Genomic DNA, 14,172 nt, shown 5'->3' with positions numbered 1-14,172 from the left:
CCCCCACACGCCCGGGAGCCGCTTGCACACCTTCACTCCTGCGCCCGTGCCACCTCCAGCTCCGTGCAAAGCCCTTCCCAGCGCCCGGGGAGGCCTTTTGCTGCCTGCGCCTGCTGCTAATCCTTACCCTGAGCCAGAGGTGGGGGGAGGTTCAGGCACGGTTAAAGGGGTTAGAGGAAAGAGGAAAGCGCAGTACCAAACTCCTGCTTTGTGGTGGCTGCCGGAGCCCTCTCTGTAGTTGTAGTGGTGGTGGCGACGGTTGTGGTGGGTAGAGTGGTGGCGACTGTAGTGGTGGTGGTGGTAGCGACTGTAGTGGTGGTGGTGGTGGTGGCGACTGTAGTGGTGGTGGTGGTAGTTGTGGCGATAGTTGTGGTATTTGTAGGGCTGGTTGGACTGATTGCAGTTGGAGGCAACCAAGTTGCAGCTGGGAAAGGGAAATGTGAACACTGGCTTTTTAGAAGAGGTTTTATCTCCTGAGGGCTTGCACTCGTCATTCCCAACGGCTAAACACGCAGACACAAGAGAAAAAGCAGAGCAGCACAACACAGAGGCAAGAACGGGCAGGGCAGGGAAGGCAGGGGGCAACAGGCAGCACCGTCGGAAACGAGGGACTGAACCTCGGCTGCGGGGCCCCGGCACTGCCCCGAGCAAGGGCACGGGAGCAAAGCCGGCGGCGAGCCCAGCCGGCACTCCCCGCTCCTTCTGCTCCCTCTCACGCGGCCACACAACTCGCTTCTCTCTGGCCTTTGCTCTGCCTTCGATCCCTCCCGCCACCCACTTCTGGATTAAATCGCAAGTGCAGGCGCTGCGGGAACGAAAGGAAAAAATTGAGCACCGTTTGTGTAGGAGAGAAACGGAGCAGCCTCTCCCCATCCCGCCGCCCCCCGGCCGGGAGCGCGGGATTTAGCTGAGAGCACTGAAGGCTCCCTGAAATAAGAAACAGGGTTTAACTCTTAAGCAGACATAATAATCCAATCTGTTGTGGACCAGGCAAGCCAAAATTAAATGAATTCAGCAGCCCCTGGACTAGACCTGCAGCATCTGTGAGCTGCCAGCTCAGCCCGCAGACTGGCTGCTGCGTTTCTAGCTCAGCTCAGCTCAGCTCAGCTCTGCGCTAGGGCTGCAGCCTGGAGAGGAAGCACCCTCGGCATTCGCCTTGGTTGGATGCTACTTTGCCATCGCTGCCCCTCACAATTTACATTTAAATAGGGACGAAGAGGCTCGCGCACCCTAGGCTTTCCAGGAGGGAGGTCTGTGAGCAATTTGTTATTTAAACAGGCCCCCTATTTTGCCCCATCCAGGTGTCGTTTGTGCTGTATTTCCAGAGCAAAGGAGTAACGTCCACATTTTGCACGCGCTCCTCGGTGTAAATGCAGAGGATCCTGAATTCCACCGAAAAGAGAGTGCATTGCCCTGGACTGGTGGGAGGAGGCAGAAAGACGTTTTTTTTTGGCTTTGTATTCTTTGGTTTGGGTCAGGGCCTTAATCCTCAAAGGACACGAGTGACTGCCATTAGCTCGCGCATGGGATTGCAGATGGCTTTCATTAATAGGAAGCACCCGGTGAAACCTCTAGATGAGAGGATCACAAAGAGGTACTGTTAGCCTAACATCTATTAAAAAAGAGCATTAGAAAAGTATTGCTGAAAACTATAGCAGAAAACGCAACTAAACAGCTGCTTAAGCTACCTAAGCTAAATGAACTGAGATTCACCCTGTGATTCTTGCATTAAATTATATTTACTTACTCTTACTGTAGATCAACAGATTACAAGTCCCCCGGTCAGGCACATGAAAACTGCTATTGCAAATATCACCCACAAATGAAAAATAGTTCTAGGAAAATACCTAAAAAGACGTTCCAGAACAAAGCCAGGGCTTTCCTTTTTCCCTGGACCAAGCCAGTCCCTGAATCAGGGTGTATCAGGATGGGGGCTTCCCTTCAAGGATACAAATGCATCGGGGACAGAGCTGATTTAACGCAGCTAAGACCCAGGGAGGGCCTACCCCTAAAATCTCAGCCCTTCCAGAGATCCAAAGGCCGAGAGGAGCGGTAGGTCAGTCAGTCCGTCTCCCTACCGAGCGCAGCTGCAATAAAATCACAGTTACCGGCACATATCAAAAGGGAAAAACCAGAATAACTCCAAGTGTGCCCAGAGAGCGGCCAGGATCCTCTCCGTGGCATTGCGACAGGTACAAACAGGCAACTGCAGCCAGCTTCATGCAAAAACGCAGCCATGGACAGAAAGCCACCCGCCTCCTCCCGCCCGGCGTCCCCGGCGCGGCCCCGGGTGCGAGGGACGGCAGTGGGAGCGGGAACGTCCGACGATGCCGCGAGGCTGCAGGGACGGGGAGAGGGCCGAGCCGGGTGGAAGAGTCGCACAACCTTGCTCCTCGTAGGGGTGAGCAGCATAACAAAGCCCACTCTTGACTCGGCCGCTGCAGCGGGAGCGTTTCTGGGACGGGGGGTTGCTGTTCTGCATTTCTCTTTCTCTCACCCAGTTACTGACTGGGGAGTTTATGGTGTCCTGAGGCTATAAGTTACAAAAGCCTTACTTGGGCTGAGAAATACTAACATCCATCTTTGCTGATTCCTAGCATTTTTTTGAAGGTTAGGAGATTAGTGTGATTAATGTCACCATTAACTCAATTAACCCTCAAGCTGCAACTTTGCAGTAGGTTTCAAATGTACGCCATAAAAGCAGCATAGTAGAAACTAATTATTAGCTAATGCATTTGCACGGTGTCCCCTGCGACTCCCTGCCTCCCTCCCCCCTAAGGAAAATAGGACCCAACAAGGCACAGAGCAACTTGCTCAAAGACAGGATTTGGTGGAAAAGCCACCCCACCTAGGACCGGAGAGGACTGTCTGCAGCACATGTACTTCCACTGATGTAACGGCTTTAGCAGAAGGAAAGATTCATCCTTAACGCTCCTATAGACTCTAGATGGGAAGAGATTATCTGGGATAAGCCAAAGCTTAGCTGTCCCTCACACAGGGTATCATCTTTACGTATTACATGTGCGCACATGGGTGAAACTGCAGGAAGGCTCCCACCGTGGGAAGACCCTCTGGATGCCAGGGTGCCACAATCTATTCAGCAACGGTCGGATTCGTGCTTCTCGTTTCTGGCCGACAGCGATGACGGGAAAGATTTGCCCGCACTGCTGTAACACTGCAATAGCTCTATTGGAAACAGTCCCTGAGAGCAGGGCTATCGCGTTGCATCAGGGTAACGCGGGCTTGCTCCCGAGAGGCTCCCTGTATGAGATTAGGGTGTATTTGCATCCACACTGGGAATAAAAACAGAACCTGGCAAGACTAGGATCAAGTAAAATGGGGGATCCTTTGACTCCACTAGTCCAGAGAAGCGAGGAAGCGGGAGAGTGGCTAGCGGCAGCACCGTACTGCACGGCGAGAAAGATCAAGAGAAGAGGGAAGCTGGGAATGCAGCTGGAGATGCTGGCAAGGACAGTGCATCCCTCCTGGGGTGGCCAGGGCTCCCACAGGTTTGGAGGATTTAGGCCTAATCTGCCCCTGATGGGCATGGGGATTCAAAGCTATAGCCTCATTTGGTTTTGAATATGAAATGTATGTGAAAGAAAAGCTCAGCTGGTAGATTTGGGAGAGGAGATAAGGGACATTTTCTAGTCTTTGAAAGCCATCCCCTAATGAGAGCTGATTTCAGTTTGGAGGAAGATAAAGACGGTCTTTGACAGAAGATCAGAGCTCGCTGACTTCCCCGGAAGAAAAGGGCGCCCTGTCATGTGTGACTGACAGGCAGGAGAGCACATCCGAAAGGAGCCCGTCCAGGGAGGGGGCGAATAGCGCCAGCATGAGGAAGGAACCTTCCCCCCCCCGGGTGGGTGCCTGGGACCCAGGGCTCCTGCCCGGCAGGTCGTGATGTATCACTGTGCCTGGGGCGCAAAACAGAGAGCTGCGGAGATGGTGGTCCAGGCTGGCACTTCCAGAACTGCTGGAGCCAACTGCTCTTTTCTGAAAGATCATGTCTATTTAGAAATCGTGCAAAAAACGCAGCTGTAATACTTCAGCTGATGTAACATTTCCAGTCTTTGCACAGTAGTTGAATTTACTTTTTTCTGCATTCCCAACTTGCAGGTTCACTCGAGGGCTTTGACAACATTAGCCTCAAGTGTAGTTAAAGTGCTGAGCATCTGGCACTCTGAGGTCCGCAGGAATAAAAATGAGTCTGCTCTCTGAAAGCAGGAGACATGGCTGAGAAGGGGCTGCCACTTCTTAAACTGCAGGGCAGAACAGCACTCTGAAAACCAGTGTGTCTAAAGAAGCAGGCTTGAAATTGCCTCAGTGCCTCTAGGAAACCCAGGGTAAAAGCCAGCCATAGTAATTTCCATCCTCCTGCTCCCACTGTAGACGAGCCCATCTTCCCAGAAACACATAAACTGCCACTCAGCTCATAAATAGGCCCTGCCTTTGCAACCCGTATATTGCTGCTTCTGTCTGCAAGATACATTACCCTTTCAGGTAATGGAAAGCAAGGGACACGGGGGAGGAGGTGCTGCCTTATAATGGACAGGGAACGCAGCGGTTTGGCTGGGGAATTAATAGGCTCAGTAATGAGATGCTTGCAGCAGGATGGCTTCTTCATGGCTTGCTCAATAGTCTTGTTCTTTTTGTTGCAACTTGGCACCTAGGATCAGGAACGGACTGTTAAAAAGGAGCCCGAGCGCTACACGGAAACTGGGCGAGGATCAGATTCAAAATATCTGAGAAGAAGAATCATAAAAGCAAAAGCAGAGGTATTTAAAGAATGAAACAGGGAGGGAGCCGTGTAAGAGAGGGATTCAAGTCCTGCTCGGAGCAGTCTGGAAGTCCAGTGAGCAGTTGCATGTTTGTTGCAAAATACAGGGAACAATATGCATCCATACTGCTCTTTAATTATTTAATGGAGCTTTTAATGTGTTGTTAGGCTGTAGTAATGACTTTCCCCTGGGTGTGTCTACAGTATAATTAGGCTTGGAAAAATCTGATTATTATTTCATGAAATTTGATGGTTAGACAAATACATTTTCAGAGACTTTTCTTTTCTCCCTCTCCTGGGTTTAGCAACAGAAGAAAACTGTAAAGTCTTTAACAAAAAGAAAAAATGTTCCAGATCTGATAGCTGTAAGAAATTCAAAAATAGAAAGAAATGACTGAATAGCCTGTAAAAGAGAGGGGTCAGCAGTTCCCTACATTTCTACTGCTGTCCGTTTCTAAAACGAACAATAGCATCTTTCTCCTCTGCTTTCTAATTATGGAGAGACGAGATGGGAACAGAGAACAAACAAATCAATGTTTTTTTCCCTGATAGTCTAAGACCAATACCGTTTATGGTCCCAGATGAAGCTTTTCTGTTCACATTGGTAGTGTGGGATCCAGGTTTCATTTCTGGCATTCATAGTACAAGTGACGGCCTTTTTTGTAAATCACCTCTTTGCCCAAGTTACCTGCCCTTTTGCCCAACTCTAGCTTAGGAAATGCACAGCCTTCCTATGCTAAAGTCTTTGCACTTTGCTTTGATTTTGTCAAGTTGGTCCAATTCCTCATACACATACAAACCGGCTCTGAACTTGTGTAGGTAAGGTTACCCCTGGGGAGGGGGAAAAACAGCCATTTTTAGTGCCAACAGCCCATGGCAAAGAGTGTTTTAGTGCAGTTTAAGACAACTTTCACTATGAATCCATAAAATCTACAAAATTTAGGTCACTGAGCAGAGATGAATCTTTAGAGGAAGGTCAAGCAGTAGTTCAGTAGAAACCTACACTCGTTAGGGAGAGAAACAGCCTCTCAGGACAAACACGGTTTAGACGGGGTGCCCGCAGGACCCTGCCCTGTGCCAGCTTTCCAGACACCGTGTCGTAGCCAGAAATGCCGTTCGAGTCAGTGTCGCGCGAACGATTTGTTCTGTGTCTTGCTAGAGCTCGTGCTGCCTTGAAACTCTTCTCTCGATGACGTGCATCACTGCCGTGAACGCTGCCTAAGCTGAAGACCTAATGCTCCAGTTCCTAACTCTCAGACTACTTTCAGTTCTGGCAAATCTTTGCCCTTTACTATTTCTCCTATCAGAAATTAAAAAAATAGGGGTGGGGGGGACACTAATACGCTCTATCCTTATAGAATTTAAAGAACTTATCCTTTAAATGGCAAATCGTTTTATCTAACTTCCAGTGTTTTAAGAAATTATGCCTGAATTGATATTATGCTGGAAGGATAAAAAGATGATGTGTTTTGTAAAGGTCAGCAACATCCACAGAAAGTGGAAAAACACTTTAGAAACTGATTCTGATCCACAGAGAAAATCTGGGTTCTTGTGGACAAGCTCAACTCACATTGAAGTAGGAGCTATACCAGTAAAGCAGGGAGCAAGGGAAAACTCCCCTAAACCAAAAAGGTTAGGTAAGTCCGTTTTCAGTTTCCCACCGCTCAAAGCAGACCAATCTGTTACCCCCTTTTTTTTTTAAGAAGAGAAAATACAGTAAGAAAAAGATTGCCATCTATTCAGAAAGGAAAAAAAGGCAAAATAATATCGATTAAACAAACATTACTGCAACGAAATAGAAGGAGGAGAAACACCTACGAAATAGGGAAGCAAAACGTACAGGTGCGGGTTGGTAAGAGAGGCCAGGTCCTGCACTCGTGTCGCTTCGGACGCGTCCTCACGAGGAAGCGGTTCCTCAGCAGGGACCCGAGCAGGCCTGCGGGCCGCGTCCCGCAAAGGCAGAGCACGAGCCCGCGCAGCTTCCACCATGCGGGGCTGACGGATGCTGCTGCTCCAGACCGAAAGCTTTTCCGCAGCAGAGCGCTAAGGGTGCATTCTGGAGGGATGCAATCCCTAGTGCCGCCGATAGCCGCTTTCTGAGCTCGGTTACAGGGCTGCAACAGCTGCTTGAAATATTTGCTCCAAGGGAAAGAGAAATCTGGCCTGCAGTAGGAATGCTAGTGAGCAGCTTTTGTAAGAGGTGGGCATCCTTTGGGCGACAAAAGAAGCTATGCTTATGCTTTGGACTTTGTGGTGCTGACACCGGCTGGTTGGACACTGGATAATTGGGGATTTAGGATTCCTTGAGAGCAGGAAGATTTCCTGCCCCCCCCCTTTACAAGTAAAAACGTTTCTCTGTGCTTCAATGCTGTTTAGAAATATGCAATAGAGGGCAAAGCCGGGAATCGCCTCGCATGCAGACATGCAGAGCTGTGCACAAACGTCGTACTTAACCCTTTCAGTGGTCACCTGGAAGCGAAGGGGTTGTCCTGTAATTAAGCGGCAGCACTAGCAGAGAGGCAGTGAGCCGGGCAGGTTTTGGTGCACGCACGCCGCACCGCAGACCCGTGCGTCCACACGGGAGGCGGCAGCTCTAGAAGCTCTAATGGAGGTTCCCATGGGTAAAAACTCTGCAAAATCGGTGCAGCCCGCGGCCTGCTTTGATTAGCGCCATTTGGTGTGCAGGGACTGGACTCCACTGACCACACAGGGCTGCCAAATCTTTGTCTTGCAGGGCAGGGAGGTTGAGGCTTACAAAAGGAGAGGGTTTATGCAGACCTGGAATTAAAAGCCTGGTTTAACAGGGCAACTTGACTTTCATTTTGCTTGGGCAGACTGTGGCAGCTGCAGCATTTGATGCGTTTTGTCTGTCATTAGGAAACTAGGTTGTGGAGGCCGTTAAAGGCGTTAAGCCCTGTTCAGAGATGTTTTGATCTTTGGCACCCACCCGTGGAGCCTGACGCTTCCCGTGCCCATGGAAAGGGTTAAGAGAGCGCATGCTTCATCGCCAGCACACCCCGGGAAGCGCGGGAGCAGCGCGGCGGCGGCAGCCCTGCCCGTGCCGGTTACCTCCTCCAGCCGGTACGGTACCTGGGGTTGGCGTGGCTTCAGAGGGCAGCGCCAGGGATAGAGGGGGGACGAGGAGAGCGTCGGAGAGAAGGGAAGAGAAAACAGAGGAACATATAAAACCAGAACACAGCAACGAGAGACTAGGGACCACTTGCGCACAGACACCAGAGACCTCTGCGAGCGAGCAAACGCGTTCGCCGCAACCCCGCCGTCGCCGTCTGCACAGCAGAGCCGGCGGGAGCAGGACCGGCCCCTCCGCGCCGGAGCCTGCCAAGAAACGCGCCCCAGCTCCGCGGCAGCGAGGCTCGTGGCGCTGATTAAGCAAAGCTCTTAAGCAGGTGCTTATATCTAATCCCAGCCAGGGCAGGTTTTGACACTCCAGATTTCACCTCAGCCTTTCTAGTGTAAATCTACCCTGAGCACCTATCCCCGACGTGGGAACGGGAGCCCTCGGCCCCGGGCGCTGGAGAACCAACATCGTTTGAACTTCTTGGGCGAATGAGTCTGGCAAGCAGAACGTAACCCCCTGGATGTGTTAATGGGTTTAATTTTCTTAATCTGCTTTTTTTGGATTCCAAATTCTTCTTTTGTGTAGCTTTACAGCAGGTACCTTAATCTCAAGCTGGGTATTTAGAGCTGCTAATTGCACTTACATGCCTGTCATTAACCGAAGTCGCCCGTGTTGTATCGGACTCCAGGGTGTCATGTTTTGCGGTCAAGCTCTGTCTGCCGTATTTCTGTAACTTTAATCTAGGATTCAACTCTTCAATTTTTCTCCCTGCTTAATGGTCAAAGCTTTGTGCTTTTGCTAAGCGTCAGTAGTTCAGTCCTTCACCGCTGGCAGCCGGGGGTTACGTGGTGTCGTTACCCGGCTGTATCCAGACCCCGGCACAGAGAGCGCCGCCTTACCTTTTCCTGCTGGCGTAGGCTGTACCTGCTGTTTTCTGATAGCAATCATCAGTTAAGCAAGATACAATAGCTGTTGGTTAACGCAGTTATTGAGCTGTGCTCTCCTAATAGTCACCGTTTTCAGTGCATAGAAACAAACCCAGTAAAGCAAATGTATAGGAAGCAAATAGAAATATTGAACATCAACAGTAGCAATTAAAACCCCATCCCTGTGCTCTAAGCAGTTTGTTCAGCAAAGCTCCTTCTTGAAGCAAATGCCATGCCAACTGTCACCGTTTGCCAGGGCGTAATGTAGCTGATTTTTCTTTAGCATATGCAGCCCCATCTCTGATCCTGTCTTGTCAATTAGTGATACTGGAGCCCACCTAAGACACATGGGAAGCGTTTCATTTCCACTGGGTCAGCAGTTTCCTACTCAGGGTATTAGTTGCGGAGGGGGAGATGGAGGAAAAGGGACCAAAAAAATCCATTAAATCAGAGCACTAACTAAATCACAGGTCTTTTAGCAAACGCTCAAAAAAGGAAAGAGCCAGCTTTGTCTCCCCCTGTTCCCTCAGGGCCCCTGAACTTTCACTTAGCCTGATGAATGTCCCACAATGGGCGTTTTATCTCGTTATGAATCTGCGAGTCGTGGCTCTGCTGCGGAGGGTCAGCTGCCGATTCCAGGGGCCGGGGAAGCAGCACGGCACCCCGCCTGGCTCTGCTGCCTGGAGGATGCCGCCGTGCGCCTCCTTGGAGCAGCGTGAGGATTCGCCCGGGACGTGCGGCGGGGAAGCGTCGCGAGCAGAGGGCGCGCGCCGGGGCGAAGCCGCCTCTGCGGGGGAATCGGCAGGGCTCAGGGGAGCACCCTGGGGTAAGGGGGCCCAGGGCCGGTCTCTGCACGTGGGGATTTGAGCAAGTCACCCGTTGCCTGGTGTCGCACATGACAAACACAGTAGATAGATAGTAGCACGAGTGTCTTCCTCAAGAGTGTGTAGCAAGTAGGACCTTGCTCCTGTAGGGACATCAGCTCTGCTTGGGCCAGTTACTTGTAGACTGCCCAGTTCTGCCTGGCCTGCAGTTTTTGGCTGCTATGTGTAACATCAACCGCCTAACTCTGTAGTAAGGCCAGAAGGTGTTGCTGCTGCACATACCTTCGTTCAGCAAGGCTGGCGACTCCTCCACAATGGCTTCTCCATCTCCCACTTGGGTCCTTGCGCGCAGGAAGAATCGGTAGCGTGAGATGGGGTCTGTCCTCTGCAGGGTGAACCTCGTCTGGTTGGGAGAGAAGTTCTCCACCAGCGTTCTGCCCGTTTTGGATCCGTTAACTGAGGAGGAAAGGCAGGTCGTGGAGGCTTCAGCTTTGTTTCAGAAACATGCTATGTTATCTACCTCATCACCTCTCCCTCAGGACAGGACTTGCAGTCCATGTGTGGGCCACAGGGGCTCTGCAAGCTATAGCCAACGGTGTTAGAATATACTTTGTCTAGAGCAATTGGTGACTTACGAGCTGGGGGATCTGCTGCTTGTGAAATTCAAGGTCAAAAAGGTGTCTGAGCACCCAACAGACGTGCCAAGGTCTCAAACAGGGAAAGCGGTATTGCCCAGGCATCGTGCTGGACCCCGTGCACAGAGCGTGCGCCACTCCGGCAGCCTCTCTGTTATAGCAGCGAGTTTGTGTCTGTGTCAGCAAATACACTACTCAGATTGTGCTTGAAGTTCACTCTAAATTTGAGATCAAGCTTATTTCCCTTTAGTGGTTGAGCGAGTCCTGAGAAATGCTGAGCATCCCCAACCCTTTCTGGCTTAACTGCAAACTGCAGATGCCCAGCACCACTCCAGGCCTCCTCCCCAGCACCAGCAGCTGTTTCATCTTGTGGCAAAAGTCTCCAATTCCTTACAGAGAGCTTTCTATGTTAGGTGAGGAGGTAACTCAGCAGCAAGGAGAATATTTAATGACTTTTATCACTAAGAAGATAACATGTGGAACGTACAGGTTTGATATCTAAGGTTGTATCCTGTGAGGATTCCGTTGGGATGCTCGGGGTGATCCCATTCCAGATTGATGGTTTCCAGATTAGGCTGTCGGATCCTTAAATACCTGGGGGAGCTGGGCACTTGGGAGCAGGATGGGATCAGGAAGGAGAAGGAAAGAAGACAAAACATAAAACATAACATACCTCACAATACTGTATATATCGCAGGCTGACTGATACAGACAAGACATTCATTCATACACATACGCTGCATGTCAGATACTGATGGAACAAGCATCCACATCTGGAACCATGCACGAGCCCAGAGTTTTCAGTAGCACGTGTGCAGGGAGCAGAAACCAGAGCAGTTCTGCACGCAAACCCAGCCGCGTGCTCCTTGCTCGCTGGGTACCACTGCCCTCCAGTGACCGGCTCCGTTAGTCACCCTCATGCAGATGCTATCGCTGTGAAGGGCAGCTGTTTCAGAGTTCAAGTCCCATTTCTGTACATTGTACGCATACTTTACTACTACTGGTGTCTTGTTTATAGTGTCTTGTTTATAGCCCCTGGATTCATCCAGACAGACCTATCAAAGGCCTCTTATCCTGTTCCTAATCGAACCCCAAAATAACAAAGTGCAGTGATGATCAAGATATGTGTATGTCACTGTGTAATTGCAGAGCAGCTAGAGCTTGTCTCATTTCTGATACAAGTACAGGTAAGGCTGCAGCCTGAAGCGTTAAATCACCCTTGCCCACCAGCAGCATTTCTGGAGACACCTGCATGGCTGCTGGGGGGCTGCAGCAGTTCCCTCTGGTTCGCTGCAGGGCTCATTAATACAGTTGCAGCCTCCCACAAGTCCTTAACCATCAAAGCATTTCCAAGAGCATGAGCATTGCTTCCAATAAACTATGGCTTATTGAGCATGCCTGGAAATCCCTGCATGCTGCAGGAAATTACCTGTACTGTTGCATCATGTCCAGCGGGAGAGGAATGTGGGGGTTTTTTGTTTGTTTTGTTTTGTTTTTTCCCCTCATTAGATCAGGGTACCTTCCTGGCGCTGATGAGAGGCAGGTACCCCAGCAGCACGAGGAGACTGTGTTGGCTGCACGGGCCAGTGCCCCACGGTGGCACTTCAAATACAGACACTACTAAGTTATCTCCATGCAACTCTGTTCGTAATTCCTACGCAGCTTCTGGGGCATGTTCTCTTTTAAATATAGGGGTTTTTTTTGGGCTTTGTACTCGCACAGTGCAGGCCAGGTTGTATTCCCAGTAGATGGGGTTGCTCTGTACTGTCCAGCACTGAAAGCTAGAGTAGCAAATGGTGTTTCCAGAGGCGAGGTTTGAGCCTCAAATGATACAAGATTTTTGGAACAACAGGTTATTTTATCTAGGTAGCAGAGGAGCCTCATGTATCTCTCTCTGTGTTCTGTCGGCCCAACGTGTGCATCTCATCTATTTATCTGTTGGAAAGGTACAAAACAGCATAGCCGTTGCTCTTATTGGAAGCTGTGTTATTAATGTCTAGAGACCTGTAACAGGGATCTTATGCTATACATTCTTGAATTAGGTTCTGCTCTTGGTTTACACATAACAACTGCAGTGTTTTAACTGGAGAAAGAACCTGGCTCACATTCATCACTAATCTGAGTCATTAATGATGGTTATTTTTTAAATGGAGGTTTTGCAGAATATCATTCAGTCTCCTAAGTGTCAATATACAGTTATCCTTGGAGGTATAGAAAAAAAATCAACAGTCTACCTATGACAAGAATATAATCTGCTGTAATTGTATCAACCAATGCCACCCATATAAGCATGTAGCTACCCCAAATGGTAGATGCCTCTAACACGCAGTAAGCAGCTAAATCAAGATGTGCCTGATTGATCCAGTATGGCAGTTTTGCAAAGTCCTTTCTTCTTAAACAAGCTTAATTGCAGCTGGTCATTTAAAATCCTGAACAGATGGTGACAATATCCAAGAAAAGTTAAGGAAGGAAGAGACAGAACTTGGGGAGATGCTGTTCTTACACAGCAGGAATAGGAAGAGAATAAAGAAGACACCATAGTTATTTTGGGTTAGTTGAGACAAGCTTCTAGCCTCTACTGCTTTCTCCTCTTGTATTTTAATTGTAACATACAGTGCCAAAAATGTCTGTGCTAAAAGCAGATTCGTCAGCCACCAAAAGTGCAGCTTCAACAAAAAGATACTGGTATGTCTATAAATAGCTCCTATGACAGCAAGAAAATGAAAATCTCAAGTTCATCCTTGACACAAGCTCTTTAAGCAGATGAATGAGGTGCTTTTGCCTTAAAAGCCTGATCGGAATGAGAATTAGCGACATCCTTTCAGAACAAAGATACTTAGGTCTTGCAAAGGTCTTACTGCTTTTTTACTGAGCAAGATGAATATATCCACTCCCATTTCACAGACCGAAGCACAGGGAGGTGAAGTGACATGTTTCAGGTCACACAGCAAATCAAGGGCATAGTGCTGTGCCGCTGAAGAGACATTGCAAATGTTTCTCTTGTTCAGCCTAAGAGATACTTGCTGGTACGTTAAAAATACCTGAGGGGCATTTTAGGTTAAGACAGCGCTCTAGAGGTGGCTGCAGAGACGTCACTGCCCCATGGTGACGAAGGCGTTCAGCGATGCCTTGTGACAGTGAGGCTATCCAGAAGCTGCTGCGCAGGTTCAGCTAAACCTTTTTCCCTAGTGTGGTCTCCGCAGCAGCGTTGCGGCCTGGCTGCAGAGCATTAAAGCTCTTGGTTTGCTCTGCAGAACTGACGCTTCCCAGTGCCTTTCCCAGCCCACGCACAAGGTCCGTAAGAGCTGGGTGCCTGCAGTGCTCCCATGAGAACATACCTCCTTCTGGTGTGGGGAACTCCTTCACTTCACTGCGAGGCCCATCTCCTCTCCCGTTGGTTACAACCATCTCAAGCTTGTAGTTGCTGTAAGGAAACAGCCGGGACACTATGCCCCGGTTTCGGTCTCCAGGAAAACTCACATACTGCCGTTTTTTGGAGACCCACAGGTTCTTCAGCAAACTACTTTCTCTCCAGAAATAGGCCTTCAAGAAACATGCATGGCAAGTAAAGCTTTTCCCATTTAAGTGCAGTTGTTTTTCATTAACAAAGCATAGCAAAACGTTGCTTTTTCAAAGAGCAGCTTTCAGCTGCAGAACTCAGAGCCATTTAGAGCAATTAATGAAGCTTCGCAACTACCCAGCAAAGCAGGTCAGTTTGTTATCCAAGGACACGGCTGAGGCACAGAGAGGTTAAGTGCTCACCAAAGGGTCTAGAGTGATGCAAAGCTCAAGCTACAAAGAGCTGTTTCTGGCTTCTAGTTCTCAAGCTCTAGACATCCAGTGGCTCTCCCTTTCCACCTGGATTAGTAGCTCAGCTATATATAAGAAAAGGTGTGACATGTCCAGGCATGATGGAAAGTCTGAACTT

General features: G+C 49.4%; 1 protein-coding gene across 1 annotated transcript in view; it reads right to left on the bottom strand.

The window, feature by feature from the left end:
* NFASC (neurofascin) overlaps window positions 1-14,172 on the bottom strand; it is a 60,674-nt gene that overhangs the window by 19,498 nt on the left and 27,004 nt on the right. Inside the window, exons 22-26 of the mRNA XM_067310697.1 lie at window positions 13,583-13,787; window positions 10,732-10,854; window positions 9,892-10,065; window positions 7,871-7,885; window positions 197-424 (exon numbers count right to left, since the gene is read on the bottom strand). Of these exons, the coding sequence (XP_067166798.1) occupies window positions 197-424; window positions 7,871-7,885; window positions 9,892-10,065; window positions 10,732-10,854; window positions 13,583-13,787 (745 nt within the window). The remainder of the gene's footprint in view (window positions 1-196; window positions 425-7,870; window positions 7,886-9,891; window positions 10,066-10,731; window positions 10,855-13,582; window positions 13,788-14,172) is intronic.

This window comes from Apteryx mantelli, chromosome 25 (genome assembly GCF_036417845.1).
Source record: "Apteryx mantelli isolate bAptMan1 chromosome 25, bAptMan1.hap1, whole genome shotgun sequence".
NCBI lineage: Eukaryota > Metazoa > Chordata > Aves > Apterygiformes > Apterygidae > Apteryx > Apteryx mantelli.
The sequence above is the reverse complement of the archived record's forward strand: the minus strand, read 5'-3'. Positions and strand labels throughout refer to the sequence as shown.